The sequence below is a fragment of the Acanthochromis polyacanthus genome, chromosome 5 (assembly GCF_021347895.1).
Source record: "Acanthochromis polyacanthus isolate Apoly-LR-REF ecotype Palm Island chromosome 5, KAUST_Apoly_ChrSc, whole genome shotgun sequence".
NCBI classification, from domain to species: domain Eukaryota; kingdom Metazoa; phylum Chordata; class Actinopteri; family Pomacentridae; genus Acanthochromis; species Acanthochromis polyacanthus.
Genome location: NC_067117.1, coordinates 18,916,858 through 18,932,973, shown reverse-complemented (window position 1 = coordinate 18,932,973; position 16,116 = coordinate 18,916,858). Strand labels below are relative to the sequence as shown.

At 42.8% G+C, this 16,116-nt stretch overlaps 1 protein-coding gene across 1 annotated transcript in view; it reads left to right on the top strand.

Moving 5' to 3' along the window:
* The first annotated feature begins 6,675 nt into the window (after positions 1-6,675).
* The window catches only part of LOC110956129 (calmodulin-binding transcription activator 1-like), a 54,748-nt gene continuing 45,307 nt past the window's right edge, over positions 6,676-16,116 (top strand). The window contains 3 exon segments of the mRNA XM_022201439.2: positions 6,676-6,794; positions 8,846-8,941; positions 15,139-15,242. Of these exon segments, the coding sequence (XP_022057131.2) occupies positions 6,770-6,794; positions 8,846-8,941; positions 15,139-15,242 (225 nt within the window). The 5' untranslated portion in view covers positions 6,676-6,769.

Below are 16,116 nucleotides of genomic sequence, written 5' to 3'. Positions count from 1 at the left end.
CATCCCGTCGGTCCACCTGAACCAAATCCCGCCCCTCCATGAATAGTCCAGATCAAACCACCTTCATCACGAAAGTCCACGCTCCCAACCTCCCCTCATCATGTCTTCTTCAGGCGTCCACCAGTCTCTCGTCTGAACACCATGGACTCTTAATTTCAAGCCCCAAAATCCAATTACCTGCCGTACAACTTCCGGGTTCAAGTCCGATGTCTCCGCCCACCCATGCCGGTGTCCTCCAGCTGTAGCTTTGTGCCCTCACCTCTGAAGCAGCTACTGGCAGGTAATCATATCAACCTAGGTAGTTATTGTTGATTTAATCTGAATCATGTTGGCTGTGTGTTGACCAACTCATGATTCAAGCCTGTCATAGAACATTACAATGGCTGTGTTTAAGTTAGCTTTTGAAGCCTACATGGTTGGCTTAATAGCCCCTCATGACCAAGAGGCTCAAAGTGCGAACAGGCCCATTACCCTGTGGTCTCTGTCTTTGACCTTTGGAACCACACAACCTGCCTTTGTTGTAATTAGGATAGTAAATACAGGCAGCGCGGTGATGCAGTGGCTAACATGGTCGCCTCACAGCCCAAAGCTCCTTGGGTCATTCTGTGTGGAGTTTGCATGTTCTCCCTGTGCCTACATGGGTTTTCATGGGTGCTCCGGCTTCCTCTCACAGTACAAAGACATACTGAGGTCAATTAGTAATTCCAAACTTTCCGTAGGTGTGAAAGTGAGTATGCTTGATTGTGTGTCTGTATGTGTTACCCCTGGAGTGAACTGACGACCTGTCCGGGGTGTGTCCTGCTCATCCAAAGTTCATAATGAATAATTCTGTAAGGTCTTTAAGGACGTTTTGCAGTCACATGGCCTAGGAGCTTCTATTCTTGCTCACTAGCTTCTAGCTTACCACTCTGTTAGAATCTATTCTACCTCCTGGAGCAAGATAAATAGTAGAGGAAACAATCATTGTGTTTTGTGATAATGAAGCTTCAGTCAGCATTATCAGTGGTCGCTTCTCAGTCACATCTGTGCCTTGTCATTTCCCACTGCAGCCTGCATGGCCAACAACTGGCCAAACCAACTGAGTAAAAACATAGTCCAGTTCTCCACTACTTCACCTCCTCCACTCCTTGAGTCTTGAAACTTAATTTCTGAAATCCAGTTTCATTGTAGACATTTAGTAAACCATTCAGTTTCTAGCTTGCTTGAGAATGGACATTGTTGCAGGGTTTTCCATCTGCCTCCTCTTCAGAGGGCAACAATAAATATTTTACTCTTGTACTTTATAAGCGTAGTCATGTCTATCACAATATTTGAGTCTTTGGTCCATATGTAGATACCCTCTTGAAACAGTCCTTCTAGCTTGAGGTGTTTCTGTATCAAGTTGCTACAACAGTGACTTTAATCTGACAGTGTCCTTTCTGAACATGATAAGCCAGGGAAGGGAGTATGCTTTGAGTATGTTTTTACAACCAAACTTTACATTTTCACCTAATGCACAACTATCAAACATTTCATCAAACAATTTTCTTATTGCTACTGGTAAAACATCTATTGGCAATACATCTCGCTACCATTGTATCACTCAGGCCTATGAAAAGTTATTACATTTGTGCAAAAAATGTCATCAGTGTCTGTTTACTTTCCCAATACTTAACTCTGATTGGCTGAACCACTATAATTAACTAACTGGACCATTTAACTAAGTGTAGCAGAAGTGAAAAATGGCTTTTAAGTAGCTAGCAGTTCAACTATTTAAATTTTAACAAACATGCATACAAAAGCTTACCTTTTCTTCATGCCTGTCTTAGCATTTCTGTTTGTTTCACCATCAGCTGTCTTGTCACTGGCAGAGTAAACTGCTTGGGGGTCCAGGAGTTAAAATGAGCTGCTGGACTCCCAGTAAGCCATTGTTTCTTCCCATCCATTTGAATTAAAGAGATATTTCTTTCTATACCAGGTTTCTGTGTGGTAATTTGGTTAAACACAAGTTAGGTTTGCAAATATGGATTGTATGCACCCTAAATAATAAAATAACTGTTACTACATTGTTTTTAACACAGAGTTTATCTTTAAGACAGCACCTAAAGGATAATTACTACATCAACTGCTCGCTAAGACTTTAATCTAAGTGACCAGTAAAATTGTAAATATCCCATGTGACAGTAGGACTCATTCAGAATGCCCCCTTTACTTGGCTGATCTTTCATTTTCATACAGCTGCTCTACTTCACCATATTTCTGCAGGTAATATTGAACTTATATTGAAACACATTTATCTGTAGATAGCAGAGCAGAATAAGGTTTTACACCGAAATCATATAAATTTATTGAAGAGGGTGATCGCTATCTGTTAAACTGAGCTGCAACATTAAATACTGCTCATGTTAATACATCAGTAATATTAGGCAACCTACATAAAGCAGGATAAGAAGCTACAACATTGACATTGTTCAGTGTTATTACCTGGAAAGTCTAAGTACGTTTGATTGTATCTTAACATTTTGAAGGACTTTGTGGTACAAATGCGCATATATACATGCTAGAAGCTAAGACATTTATTATTTCTTACCTGTCATACTGACATGGCTTTCAAATAGCCTCTATACTGCAACAGGATAATACAATAACTTTCTGTGACTCCATCTTGGCACCTCTAAAAATTCTGGAGATACCCTGGTATAAACCATATTAGTGAGTTATTGTGGCTGTTTATATTTTGGATGCAAATTTGAACCTGAGCTGTAGGAGGTAAAATAAAAAGTCCAGTTGTCTATTGTGTCATTATGCAGATTGAGCTCTACACCAGCTTCACATGAGGTTGACAAAAACAAACACAGCATTAAAAATCTTTAAGTTTTAATAGAAAACCATTCTCAGTTAATATAAATCGTCATTCATCCTGTTTGAATCCTGTCGATCACCAGTCTTGTGCCTCCGAGGCTCTACGCGCAGCATACGTAGCCGAGGACGAACCATTGAAAAGCCTCTGTTTTCCGTAGAAGCGTGTCTACAGAGAGGATTGTCTCTGTCAAACACAAGGCTTTGGTGCAAAGACGATATTCTAGCCCGAGGCACCGAGTGACAGTGTGGGTTGGAAACGAGAACATAATGGTCCCAGTTAAGCCCCGCTATTTAGAAGGGATAACCTAGTATAAAGCGGTTGAATTATAAATAGCCCATCAGTGAGGATATTGAAACTGCTCGTTATAAACTCAACTTTCCGTGGAGGGTATTACGAGCAGTGATTCCTGCTGGATCCAAAAAAAAAATGAAAAAAGAAAATAAGGGGACATGCGTTTTCTTTTCATTTCATGCCGTAAGTTTCCCTCTGACCTGTCACGGGTTGAGTTTAAAGGAAGCAGGTAGTGAGTGTCTGTGAGCCTGTGTAGGCGCGTGGAGCTGTCCTTTCAGCACCGCGAGCTTCAGCACCACAGCGAATGACAGCACCCGCCAGCCCACGCGCATAAAAAAAAAAACTCTCTTTCAGGCAGCGCTTTTCATTTAAATTCAAGAGGGGTTCATAATTTATGGCGAGACGCGACCTTACATCGCATTTTCTCAACAGTCCGCTGCATGTGAAGAAAATGAGCGCGCCTTTGTGAGTTTGTGCGTGTAATGGGGTTGTACATATATATATGTGTGTGTGTGTGTGTGCGTGTGTACATATATATATATATATATATATATATATATGTGTGTGTGTGTGTGTGTGTGTGTGTGTGTGTGTGTGTGTGTGTGTGTGTGTGTATGTGTAGGCCTGTGTTGCGCTCGTTTGTATATGAGTGTGTGAGAGAAGATGATGATGAGCATGATGATGATGCTGTGGGAGGCTGTCAAGGTGTCCTCGAATACAGACGTCGTTCAGTGACGTGAGAAGGGTGAGAGAGAAGGAGAGAAAGGGAGAGAGCAAGAGCGCGCGTGAACATCAGGGGGGCGTGGACAGCGGGAGAAAGGTATGGGAAGCCAAAAGTGCCATAATTCGCCTCAAGCTTGCACGGGATACACGTTGAAACGCTGCTTTCTGTGCAATCAGAAGTTTTTAAAAAGGCCACTTTTTAAGGTGCATCAATAATAACGGCTGCTAATGCATCTCACTAGAGCGGAGTATAAGAAGAAAAGAAGAGTTATGCCAGCTATGCTTCATATAGCATAAAAAGTTCAGTGATTAAAGTGTTGTAAAGCGCTATGTTGACATCCCTGATTTGCAAAAAGTAGTCTAGACTTTAACTTCATGCAAATTAGGTGCAAATATGTTGCAACACTACTGGAGTGCACTGCATGCATTCCATGGCTGTTTTCATAGAGAATATATAAAGTGACACTTTTAAAGCTTTTGGGTGCATAAAAATTATGCTTTTTAATATTTTGCAGGTGCAAAAATGGCTTGATTTAATAGATGTCACTAGTGAGATAAAAAATGGGATTTTGACAGCTTTTGATGGCTTGAAAAAGGCACTTGTTCAGCTTTTGATGGCATAAAAACTGATATTTTAATGCATCTCAATAGACTTTTGTAAAAATTGTCATCTTGCCACCTTTTTGACGCTGTAAAAACAACAGGTCTTTCATCTTCTGACGGTGTAGCCTGAAAATCAGTGTTTCTATACATCTCACAAGGGTGCTCTAAAAAGCGGTATAATGGCAGCTCATGGCAATGTAAAAAGTTGCTGTTGTTCTACTTTTGTCGCGGTAAAAATCACCATCTCAATACATTTCACTAGAGCACTACTGAAGCAGAATTATCCCGGCTTTTGGCAGTGTAAAAAGCAGCGTTCCTTCTGCTTTTGATGACATAAAAGCACTTTCTTAATCCATTTCACCACAGTTCTGAAAATAATGGCATTGTGCCACCTTTTGACACCATAAAAAGCAATGCTATTTCTGCTTTTAACTGTGTAAAAGGCGCTGTCTTAATGCATCCAATTAGAGCACAGTACAAAGTGATGTTAAGGCAGCTTTTGGCTGCATATAAAGTGCCGCTCGTTCTGCTTTTGACATTGTAAAAATCAACGTTTCAACACACTAGAGCTAGAGCCACGTATAAAGTGCCATTATGCCAGCTTTTGACAGTGCAAAATGTGGCATTCTTTCTGCTTTGTACAGCAAAAACGTGGTGCTCTTTTGACTTTTGATGGCACTGTGTAGTGTGTGTTATGGCAGCGCTGGTCTACTTAAGAAAATATGCTCAATCTACTTTACATTATAAAAATCAAACTCACCATAAAAGCAAGTTCTATGGCAGCTTTTGGCAGCTTGGAAAGTAACATTTTTAATCATTTGACAGCCTTAAAAACAACATTTTTAATACGTCAAAGTGACATTATTTCAGATTTTGACAGTGTAAAAGTGGCCCTCTTGATTTTTACTTAAGAAAAGTGGTGCTCTTTGGGCATTTGATTGCATGGCAGCTTTAAGTGGCTTTCACAGAGGCCACACGCTCAGTCAGAGATCAAATTTGTTGACTTCTGTGCGCTAGTATGTAGGAACGTGTGGCCAGTAGAAATGAGGTATTTGCTTGGTAGATTGTCAAGTTGAGGAAAAGCAGGTCTCTGTTGGAATTCCTCAAATTTTATAACACAGCTTTGTGGTTGTATTGAGCCATAAGGAGAAATGTTTTCATACTAATGAGGCTAATGCTAATGCTTGCTGCCTACTAACAAGGCTAATACTAATGTTTGCTACTTGGCATGGGACAAATACATGCTCGCTGTTGAAATGTTTGCATCAAAATGAAAACTTCCCATTTGAGAGGATGGTAATCTTGTCCTGCTGGAGGTTTTAAAGACTCCCAGGAACTATTCACTGAACCTGATGGCTAGCGCAGTGCATACTGCGTGTGAAAGCTGCTTTGTGGTGCATGTCCAGAAGAGGTGCTTTTTCTCACATGGAAACACACCGCATCTGAATATCGTCTGCTTGGTGGGCATGTCACTTGCGGGCTGCGAGGTGGTCACAAGACAGCGGTCTTAGCTTAAGTTAGGAAGAAGCATTGGATCAACATGGCTGCTCGGTCACAAATTTTCTCTTTTATCATGAAAACAGTTCAGTGAGAAGTATTTCTAAAAGCGTCTGAGGTGATAATTAAGCTGTGCAGTTGCTTAATTTGGCCTCGTGTAAGTTGGTCTAAAAATGGATATTTTAGACCATTTGCGAAAGTTTTGTGTCTCCTTGCGCCTCATTGAAAGTAGAAGTCAAGTCTACTTTAAGCAAATGAGATGTGGCAATTCCGGGGGGATTCCAAGTAACATAGCTCCAAGCACACCTTAATGCAACCAGCATATAACATGGTGCGTTTCACATAGACAGTGAATAGGATGCCAGAAACTGACAGATTCTGTAGTTGTAGTAGTAGTGTCCACATCCCTCTAAATTACACTCTGGCTAGTAAAAAGAGGTGCTCTTTCTGCTTTTGACGCTGCAATATAAAAACCAGCGCTGTGATTTTACAGGTGAATTATGGCACCTTGCACATCCCATACAGAGCGGAGGGATGGAGGAGAACTCCGCGAGTCTCCATCACGGATCCCCACCGTCGCTCCTCTCCTCTCGGTCCAATAGTGAGTCTGAACGCGGCAGGCTCGCCGCCACCCCTCATCCCCTTCCTCTCAGCCCCGCCCCCCTCCTTGAGCTGTCCTCTCCGTGCACGCGCGTGGTCCCCCCCCCCCCCCCCTCCTCTCCCCACCCCTCCCACCACCACTAGGTCGAGTCGAGGAGGAGGAGGAGGAGGAAGAGGAGGAGGAGGAGGGATGAGGCGCGCGGCGGAGGGGAAATGGCTGCCGAAAACAAGCCGGAAGGTAAGAGAGGAATAACGGTTTTTATTTGAGGTGGCAGAGTCCCGATATTCGCGGTTCGGACGAAGGCGGTGAAGGGACGTGAGGCACCGGGGAGGGGAGAGATAACGACGGGGCTTTCCCTCTCCTCCGGCCCGTCCCGAAAACACGGACGCTGGTGCTGAAGCAGCGACTGTGTGGAGCTCGGTTAACCGACAGCAAATAAATAACAGGAGGAGAGTTATCCTATCGGTGGGCTCCGAGTGAGTCGGGATGGGGCAGTTTTTCACCGTCCGACGGTTGCCATCGTCTCCCCAGAGTAGCCCGGCCGCTTCATGAGCGCTTTTTAAAGCGTTTAGCATAAAAGGGGGATGAGGATGAGAGAGGTTCACGCTGAAGGAATTCAGATGCTTTCTCTCTCTCTCTCTCTCTGTGTGTGTGTGCGTGTGTGTGTGTTTATCTGTCTCTCTTTAAGCATGAAATAGAGCACTGGATTGCAGATTCTCTCTCCCCGACCAGCTGTGTATTTATTTAGTCACAATCTGATGTGTGTGTTTATGTTTGTGTTCATTTGCTGTTGATGTGTGCTTACGGTTGCTAAGGCACTGAAGGTGAGAATCTGACTGCATCTAGGTTGGGGGGTGGGGGGAGAGAAAAGGGGGAGGCAGCACCGGGTATGTGTGTCAGTTTTAGGTCATATCATGTATGAATCCGTTTTGATTTTTTATTTTTTATTTTTACTCCCGTAACTAAACTCTTGGGGTCGTTATCATCACACACCAGCCACCATTTCATTCAGGCTGCTATTCATTCATTCATGAATTATTTAAGGTTGGCAATATTATCTCTTTTGCAACTCATGCGTTAAGGAAGACTTTATTCTTTACTCAGCGTGTTTGACATTTGTTTAGAAACACCCCGCGACTGTTGGTCTCTTCCAAGTCATTTTACTTGATGCCACTAAGGGGTTAAATTTCCTAAAGAAAAAAGCCAACAAACACAAACTGTGTTGTTAAACTAGGCGGCACAGTTTCTCGACAACTTTGGAGCTAAAATGGCAATAAAAATTTGCCATGCACCATCAGTTTTATCTCTGGACTATCCTTAACTGATTGATATTCCTCATCAAAGTCATAATGGAAATGACAGGGAGAGCCTTTAACACTCTCTCCACTAGGGAGCAATGCTGAGCAAGATTTCTCCAAGGGGCAATTTTTGGCTAATGTGTAGTATCATACATTTCTGAGGCGCATCTCAGGCGTACAGCTCTTAAAGTTAGATACACACATACTCGCGTGCAAGTAAGCATGCAGTGTGTTGCCAGAGGCAAGGGGAAGGCCGTGGGTTGAGAGTCCCGTTGCGTGAAAAGACTAGAACTGGAGATGAGACAGAAGGCCCATGGGCAGATCAGCAGGCACTGAACCACATAAATATTAAACCATCCACCCTGCCCATACTGTACTGTACCTACACACTGTCACGCAAATGGACTCACACATTCACAGTGTGAGGGATTTTTTTTTTGCCCAGTGCCTGCTCAGTGTTATGCGTAGAATGGATGTAATAATTTACAAGCCTCTGCCGTGCTGAATGAAAGCCAAATGAATCGCGGCGGCGACGGCAGGAGACAGCTATCAACTCTTTCCATTCCCTGGCAGATGTGTGTGGCGCCCAAACAGCAGAGTACACCAGTGGGCACGAGAACAACATCCACCATATAGCCTGGAAGACCATCTCCCTCTGCGCTGGTTGGTCTACTTTGTATCATAGCAACAGTGGTCAGGGAAACAGAGAAATGATGAGAGAGAAGAGAAACTAAAGCTGGGTACAAGTTAGTCACACACACGGAGGCAGTGTATCTACTGTGGCCAATCGATCAGGGGACACAATGGATGCAAGTTAGTGGATCAGAAAATGGATCAGCCCACATGCATATCACTTGGAGTTTTGTTTCTGGGCTTTAGAGGAGGAAGAACGAGGTGAGGTGTGTGACTGCCAAGGAAACCAAAGTCTGGAGTGTCTCCTAAATATGTCCCCTTTTGTTTTTTTTTCTTTTTCTCTTTCTCTCTTTGTAGGACTGAAGAAGATAAGAAATCCAGAGCGAATGGTCAGGATTGCTGTTGGTTACACAGGACACACCCCTCCCAAGAGTGACGACACTGACGCCAACAGTAAGAGACACACAAACACTGTTCACACAGTTGGCATGCATGTGTGTGAGAGTGTTTAAGTGGCACGTGCACATTTGTCTGTAGTGCAGGGTGACTCTGGGAGCAAGTATAAAAGCCTTCTGGCAGAATGATGTGATGCGGGAACTGAGGTCTCCTTCTCATCTGCTCTGTAACAGATCACACTTACACATACATGCACACACATATACACAAACACGCACTATATCGCTGTGTGTCTCTGCTGAGACGTCATTCCAATTCAGCTCTGTTACACATCATGTTTATTCATGCGTGCCAGTACAGTATTAGTGGGCACACACTCAAACACTACTGCACATAGCCATACAGAAGGCAGGGCTTACTTTGGCTATCAGCAGTTTATTGTCATACCTAATCTGTACACATGGCATTATGTATCTATAATCCTCAATGGGCCTTGTTAAACTAGAAGTGAGATGGAGTGTGTAATCTGGGGTCGGTGCGTGGTCTGGTATTTGTGCGAGCGCGGCGGTGGGCATGTGTGCGATTGCCGTGGTGTGTTAGAGGGACTATAAAGGCAATGATTGCTATGATTGGTTATTGATTCAAGGGGACGTGGCGCAGATGCGTGTCTGTGTCTCTGCCTGTGTATGTATGTATTAGGGGGGACAAATTGGAGGAAAATAAACAGATGTGAGGAGGAGCAGACGGACATGGTGTTTAGTGAGGGTTGGGAGTGTGATGGTGGTGTTGGGGATGTGTTAAAACGCCAAGCCCATCCTTACAAACATCCCAACCACGGCCTCTTACTCAATTCAAAGGGAGCAGATGGCCTCATACCTGCAGCAAACCCTGTTAAAAAAAGACATACTTTGAGAATAGAATAGAATAGAATAGAATAGAATAGAATAGAATAGAGTGTTCTCGACTGTTCAATATAAGCTGAGGCTTCCCGAGCCTATCCCTGTCTCCTATCTGTTCTCACGTCCCAGCTGGAGGATTACTGGAGGAAAAGTTTATCAGCAGAATGATAAAATTAGCATGCACACCCATCTCTCTATCCCCCTCCTCCGCCCCCCGCTCTCCCTCTTTTTCTCGTCTCTCCCTCCCTCTTCCTGCACTCTCGCTCATCCCGTGCTACGCTCACCCCTCCATACCACCCACCCCCCTATCTTCTGCCTGCCCTGGCTCTCTCCCCCCACCCCACCCCTCCCCTCCTGCCCTCCTCCCCCAGCCCTCCCTCCCATCCCTCTATCTAGCTGCTGTGCAATGAGCCTTTCTTTCTGTCACATTAATTTCATCCCGAAAAGGGGGGAAAATGTGAAAATTTCCCCTGACGCCTCCTAATATCAGTAGGGGGAGAGTTAAGAGTTGCATTTGGAGCGTTTTTCTCTCTCTTTACTGAGGAGAGTTTTATAATTAACTGACAGCCATCTCACAAGGGCATTGGCTTGTTTCTGTGTTAAATATGGAGATGACAGTTTTATGAGGTAAAATATTCATCAGTTTGAGGCCGCTTTTCTGTGTGATTCCAGTCTAAATTATGGCATTTGATAGGGTACCAAAGCAATGTTTCACTTTGGTCGAACATTCGCACTTTTTAGCCCACATACCTCAATATGACTTAATGAGCCATCAGTTTCACATTAGCATTCAGGCTTTGTCGCACTTTCGGACTCTTTTTGCTAAATTAGCAAGTGAGTGAGTGATCTGTGTACCGTCAGGATGTGCAGCTTACTGCTGAGGGACTCGCATGACAACAATGCAGTTATTGAAATTGTTTTATTATTTCAAATACAAATGTAAATGTGACCAGCACCAAATTTCCATATTTAGATATGTTTTTCTTGTGTCCCAGGATGGTTCATTTTCCTGGGTAACCAGAAACAAAAGGGAAGTTTTTGCCCCATGTCACACCACAGTACAGCTCCACTGAGAGTCATTTGGAACAGATGGAAAAGACGATTGCAACAGTACCCAGGCTGAATTTTTTTTTTAAAACAGGGACGCATTCTCTGGTTCAGGATTGTTAGAAATACAAGATACAACTCTTTGGGGTGTAAGAGCTCATCAGCATTCAACAATTTTGCAAAGTTGGTCGTCCGTTCCTCGTCAGCAGGGAGAGCAAGTGTGTGTGAGGGTGGGTTAAGATGACGGTTGTGTCCATGAAGGTGTGCTTTGAAAGGGATTTCGGCACCAAGGTCACTGGTGAAAAAACGCCACTCTGGGACAAATACTGTGATGTGTGTTCTTTGATCGGCATGCACTGTGTGTGTATGTGTGTTTGTATGTATGAGCATGCGTGTGTGTGTGTGTGTGTGTGTGTGTGTGTGTGTGTGTGTGCGCGCGCGTGGGTGTTTGTGTGTGTGCGTGTGTGCCTGCGCATGTGCAACGGGCTTGTTTGATGTGGTGGTTCTGGTACATTTCAAAGGCGAGGCTCTGATGAGAATTCTTCAGAACAGCAGGGGAAGGGAGGGGGTTATAGCCAGGAGGGGTGGGGTTTAAACGCTGATTGGCATTCATAGCAGAGAGGCTGGAGTGCTGCTAAAAAAGAAATTAGGCTTTAACTAAGCTGCACCATTCAGCTGTTTAACTAAGCTGCTGCACAGTTCAGCTGTTTGAAATTCTGTCTTCTCAGGCCTTCTATTAATAAATGCATAATTGATTAGGGGGAGCATACGTGCCTGAACACACTTCCTACTGACAGAAACACACACATGCTCAGATACCTACTTACATGAGCACGCACACTCTTAGACCCCACTCATGTCCTGCTATAGTGCTTGTTTCCCTTCATGCCTTTGTGTTACCTTCTTCCATCCCTTGTCCTTGCAAAATTCTTATTTTCTCTCTCTCTCTTTCTCCTTAAGTTTCTTTTTTCTTCATTAACTGTGTCTCTGTGGCTCATTGTCTCCCTGCCTCTCTCTGTCTCCCACTCTGGCCCTCCCACCTTACCTATCTCTCTCTCTTTTTTTTCTCACTCTGTCATGTGCCCTCAGGTAGAGTATAATTCCTATCCTCCCAGGGGACTCATGAATGGACGCCCTCTACTCAAATGCTTATCAATAACCTTTGAGTGCTTGCTCTGTTTGACTTCTGAGCAGAACACCCGTCGGGCTCGCAAACGGGGGGTCTATCTTTGTGCCTACGCACTGGTGAGGTGGTGTTTTCCTAAGGCATGGTGGGATTTTTTTTTCTTTTTTACCTTACCTGCACCTATTTGTTATTTTGGTGATTCTCCTTCCACAGCAGTGGGAGGAGAGGCGCAGTCGGGGTTGTTTCACTCGTAGTTCAGCAACACCAAACAGTTCTGCTGTCAAGAAAGACTGCATCTTTATCTTGGTGCTCTCTCATAGCTCTCACTAAAACATAAATCCTTCCACCAGTAGTTATATTATAGTATTATTTATGGCGTATATCAGCCCCGAGCTCCGTGGTGATTCCAACTAAAGACTTAAAGCAGGGGTAGGCAGTCTTATTTTTGGTGTAATTGAGCAAAAATCTCCATTCTAACCTTCCAGCATATTTTAGTGTAAGTGGTCTAAGAGGAAGCCAGATTTCTGCACCTCCTCCTGGCTCCGTTTTCAGGCTGTAGATAATATAGCTTATGAGGGGAGATTTTGAGTGCAGGATGTGGTGGTGCAGTGGGTTCGACGTAGGAATTTCAGTCAGAAGGTTGAGGTCAAGTCCCGTGTGGAGCAACGAATGAATGTTGACTTTTAGCTTGAAGTGTGTGCTCGTCTGGTGGGAGAGATGTAGAGCTGCAGAATGAGGGCTGTATATTTTCAAACTCTGACATTTTTTTGTCCAGATTTGAGCTTTACATCTTATATTGTTACATTTGTAAAAAAAAAAGAAGAAAAAAAAAAGCAATTTCATGAAGAAGCTGCGTTCTAGATTTTTTTTAATCTTTTAACAAATATTGAAGAAAATAGCGCATATTTTTAGCTGTGGATTTGGTGTGTGACTATCTCCTACAGCAGACTAGTGTATGTGGGGTTGTCAAGTGTCTGTGTTGATCGTAATGAAGACACATGTCAACATTTGTAATGGTGTGGTTCATGTGTATGTTTTTAAAGTGTTTGTAGTGTTAGCGTCACAGAATGCAGACAGAATGTTGTGTCTTTAGCTCTTAATCATTCTGCTGTGTGGGGAAAAATGCTCTGACTTTATTGTACTTCTTTAAACCAATCTCAGTGTCTTGGGCCCAGGATGCTGGTGTCTCCTCACAATTCTGACGTGGGAAATTATTTTGGTGGAACATTTGCATGCAGGGGTGTGAGTACTGTCATTGAAATGGCAAACTCACAAAAAATGAATTAGTGCATTACCTAAACCTTCTACAAAACTTTAAATTATTGGTGTGGTAGGTTGTTGCCTGGAGGTTGTTGTTTCCTGTGGTGAGGGGGATTTTGAAAATGCTAATGCATAGATAGTATTGTAGAAGGGAAGGAGAAATTCGCGTGAAATGCAAACTTATATCTGCAATCTACATCCGGTGACTCAGACTCATATAGCTTTGACTTTGTATACACAGGCAGTACTTGTTAGTAATACCTCAGCTCGTTCAAAACACTGCACTTTGACTATTAAACAGAATGAGGAGGAGACAGCACATCAGTCCAGTTTTAGCAGCTCTTCACTGGCTCCTTGTTACATTTAGATCCTCTTTGTGTACAAAGTGCTTAATAGGTTTAGACCAAGCTGCATTGCCAACCTTTTTGTTAACTATCTGCCTGCAAGAACATTGCAATCATCACCTGCAGGATTTTTGTAGATGTTCACAGCTGAAAGAAAAATGGGGATGCAATCTTTGTCAGTTACGCCCCAAAGCAATGGAACACTCAGGTATCAGGGAAGTTTAAATGAAAGCTAAAAACTTTTCTCTTCACTTTAGCTTTTTTCTAGTTTTGACTCTTTGCCCTTTGCTACTCCTGTTAAAATCTCGTATTTTGCTTGATATTATGCATTCTTTTACTTTATAATTAGAGGGTTTTGTTTTCCATATTTTGTTATGCATTCTTTGTATTTAGTTTTTTTAATTTTATGATATTATTGTTATTGTTGTTGCAATTTAGTAGGTTTGATTTTTAGTGTTGTTACATTAATTATGGCCTTTTGTTCTTGTGTTTATGATCATTCTGTGTCCACTTTGATGAAAAGCAATCAGTGCTTGTTATTTCTTTATTGTAAAGCAGTTTGAAACTGCATTTCCCATATATAAAGTGCTGTACAATTAAAGGTTATTATTATTTGTACCGTTATTAGTGAGAGGGTTAGAGTCAGGAGGGGAGCTGAACTTGGTGCTAATAAGAAAAATATAGGAGGATTCTTTAAGGAAACAGTGCTAAACAAGTAAAAGTTATCTGATTTTTGCCAACCTGTAGTGTGTCTCAGTGTGATTCCAAGTAAAATAGTGCATCATTGCCCTCCAGGACTTTCAGTATGTCAAGAAACTTCCAATTTAAACTATTTCAACATCACGCTTAGCACTTAGACTGGGACTCTGGAGCACCTGTGCAAGATTTTTAGTTTCCTCAAAGGATGAGCTATTATGGGTTTCTACACTCCATTACTAAATTCTCTGTATACCACTATGGGGCAAGCACTGCTTTTAAAGGGGATAAGTAATGCCCATGTGATTGGCCATGATTGTTACCAACCCCAAAAGCACTGATAATGCATGATAATGGAGTCTTCTTAATCCAAATCTGTTTGAAGGTGGGTCCCAGGTGCACCTCCACCTGCTGTAAAAAAGTAAGTGTGCTGCCACCGCCTCTGCACACTTACTGCTTGTTGACTGTTGTTCATACCCTGATTTACAACACGATCAACCTGACTTGCTTGTGAGTCACACATAAGTGCATAAGATATAATGAGACACATACATAAAGATGGCAATGAAATATTAAGCATGGTTGGTATGCAATTTGAAGTCCTTGTCTTGTTTCAGTTATTAGGAATAACAAACTTTGTTCCCTATATAACTTTTTGCTGCTGCTATGACAAAAGACTGTTATATTGCATTATTAAAAATGTTACATTTTAAAAGTTTGTTATGATTTTGTTCAGGCCGAACTGAGTTTTGGTATTCTCCGCTCACAGCGTTAAAGTGTCTGGTGTGAAATTTCTTTCCTCTTCTTATTCATCCCTCATTTATCTTACTTTATCTCTATCCACTCCTTCCTCCCCCGCCTCCTCTTCCTCTTCCCCTCCAGATGAGCCAGGCCAGTTGAAGATCTACCTTCCTAAGAAGCTGCTGGAGTGTCTGCCCAAATGTTCCTCTCTGCCCAAGGAGCGCCATCGCTGGAACACCAATGAGGTGAGAATGAGACACACTCAAGAGGGAAATATCCGTGACAGTGAGATGAGTTTTTGAGTTCTTTTTTTTTTTTCCTTTTGCTGGTGACTCATCTCTAACTAATGTCACATTGAGAGATGAAGAGGAAGCAAACAAACACAATAGCAGTGTTTCATTATGGGACCCTAAAACTGTGACACTAGAAAATAAAACAGAAAAAAAGCAGCAACCCGAGCTCACAACCAAAATCCCACTGACTGTACATTCCATTTGGCATGTCGCTGTCTATTTTCCTTTGTAATCCAAACAACCCCGTGTTAAGGCATAGGAATCAGGGGCTCCTGGGTCTGAAACAACACAGCTTAGAGGCTGAGAAACAAGAAATGAGGCTACAGATTGAATGTTTCCACTGCTGGGTGTTACTGGGTTCAGAAAAAACGACGGTCAGTGGGATAAAGATTGTTATCTGAACCCAGCATTGTTGCTATGCAACCGAAGAAAGGCGTTAAATCTTTGGCTCATTTCAGTTCCTATAGTTGCTTTTTCTGTCTTGTGTTACAACTGAAAATGACGCTTAAGTTGCAGTGTGTGTGATGTTGTTCCCCAAAGCAAGAAATGAGGTAAAAATGAAAAGCGGCCTGTGTGAGGTGTGAACAAAACCGGTGACCAAACACCTGGAGGATTCTAGATCATAGAAGCGATGTAGGTATTAGTAACTTAAGGGCTTATTCCAGTTGCCTCTGTGTTAGCCAGATTTTAGAATATGAAGTTTTTCCACACGCTCATGCGCTATTCTCTCGCTCTGGGCCAAAATTAGCACCATATTTACAGAATGAACCTCAGATAACACAAGTTCTGCTGCTCGATAAGCAGCACAGTGTAAAACGGGGGCAAA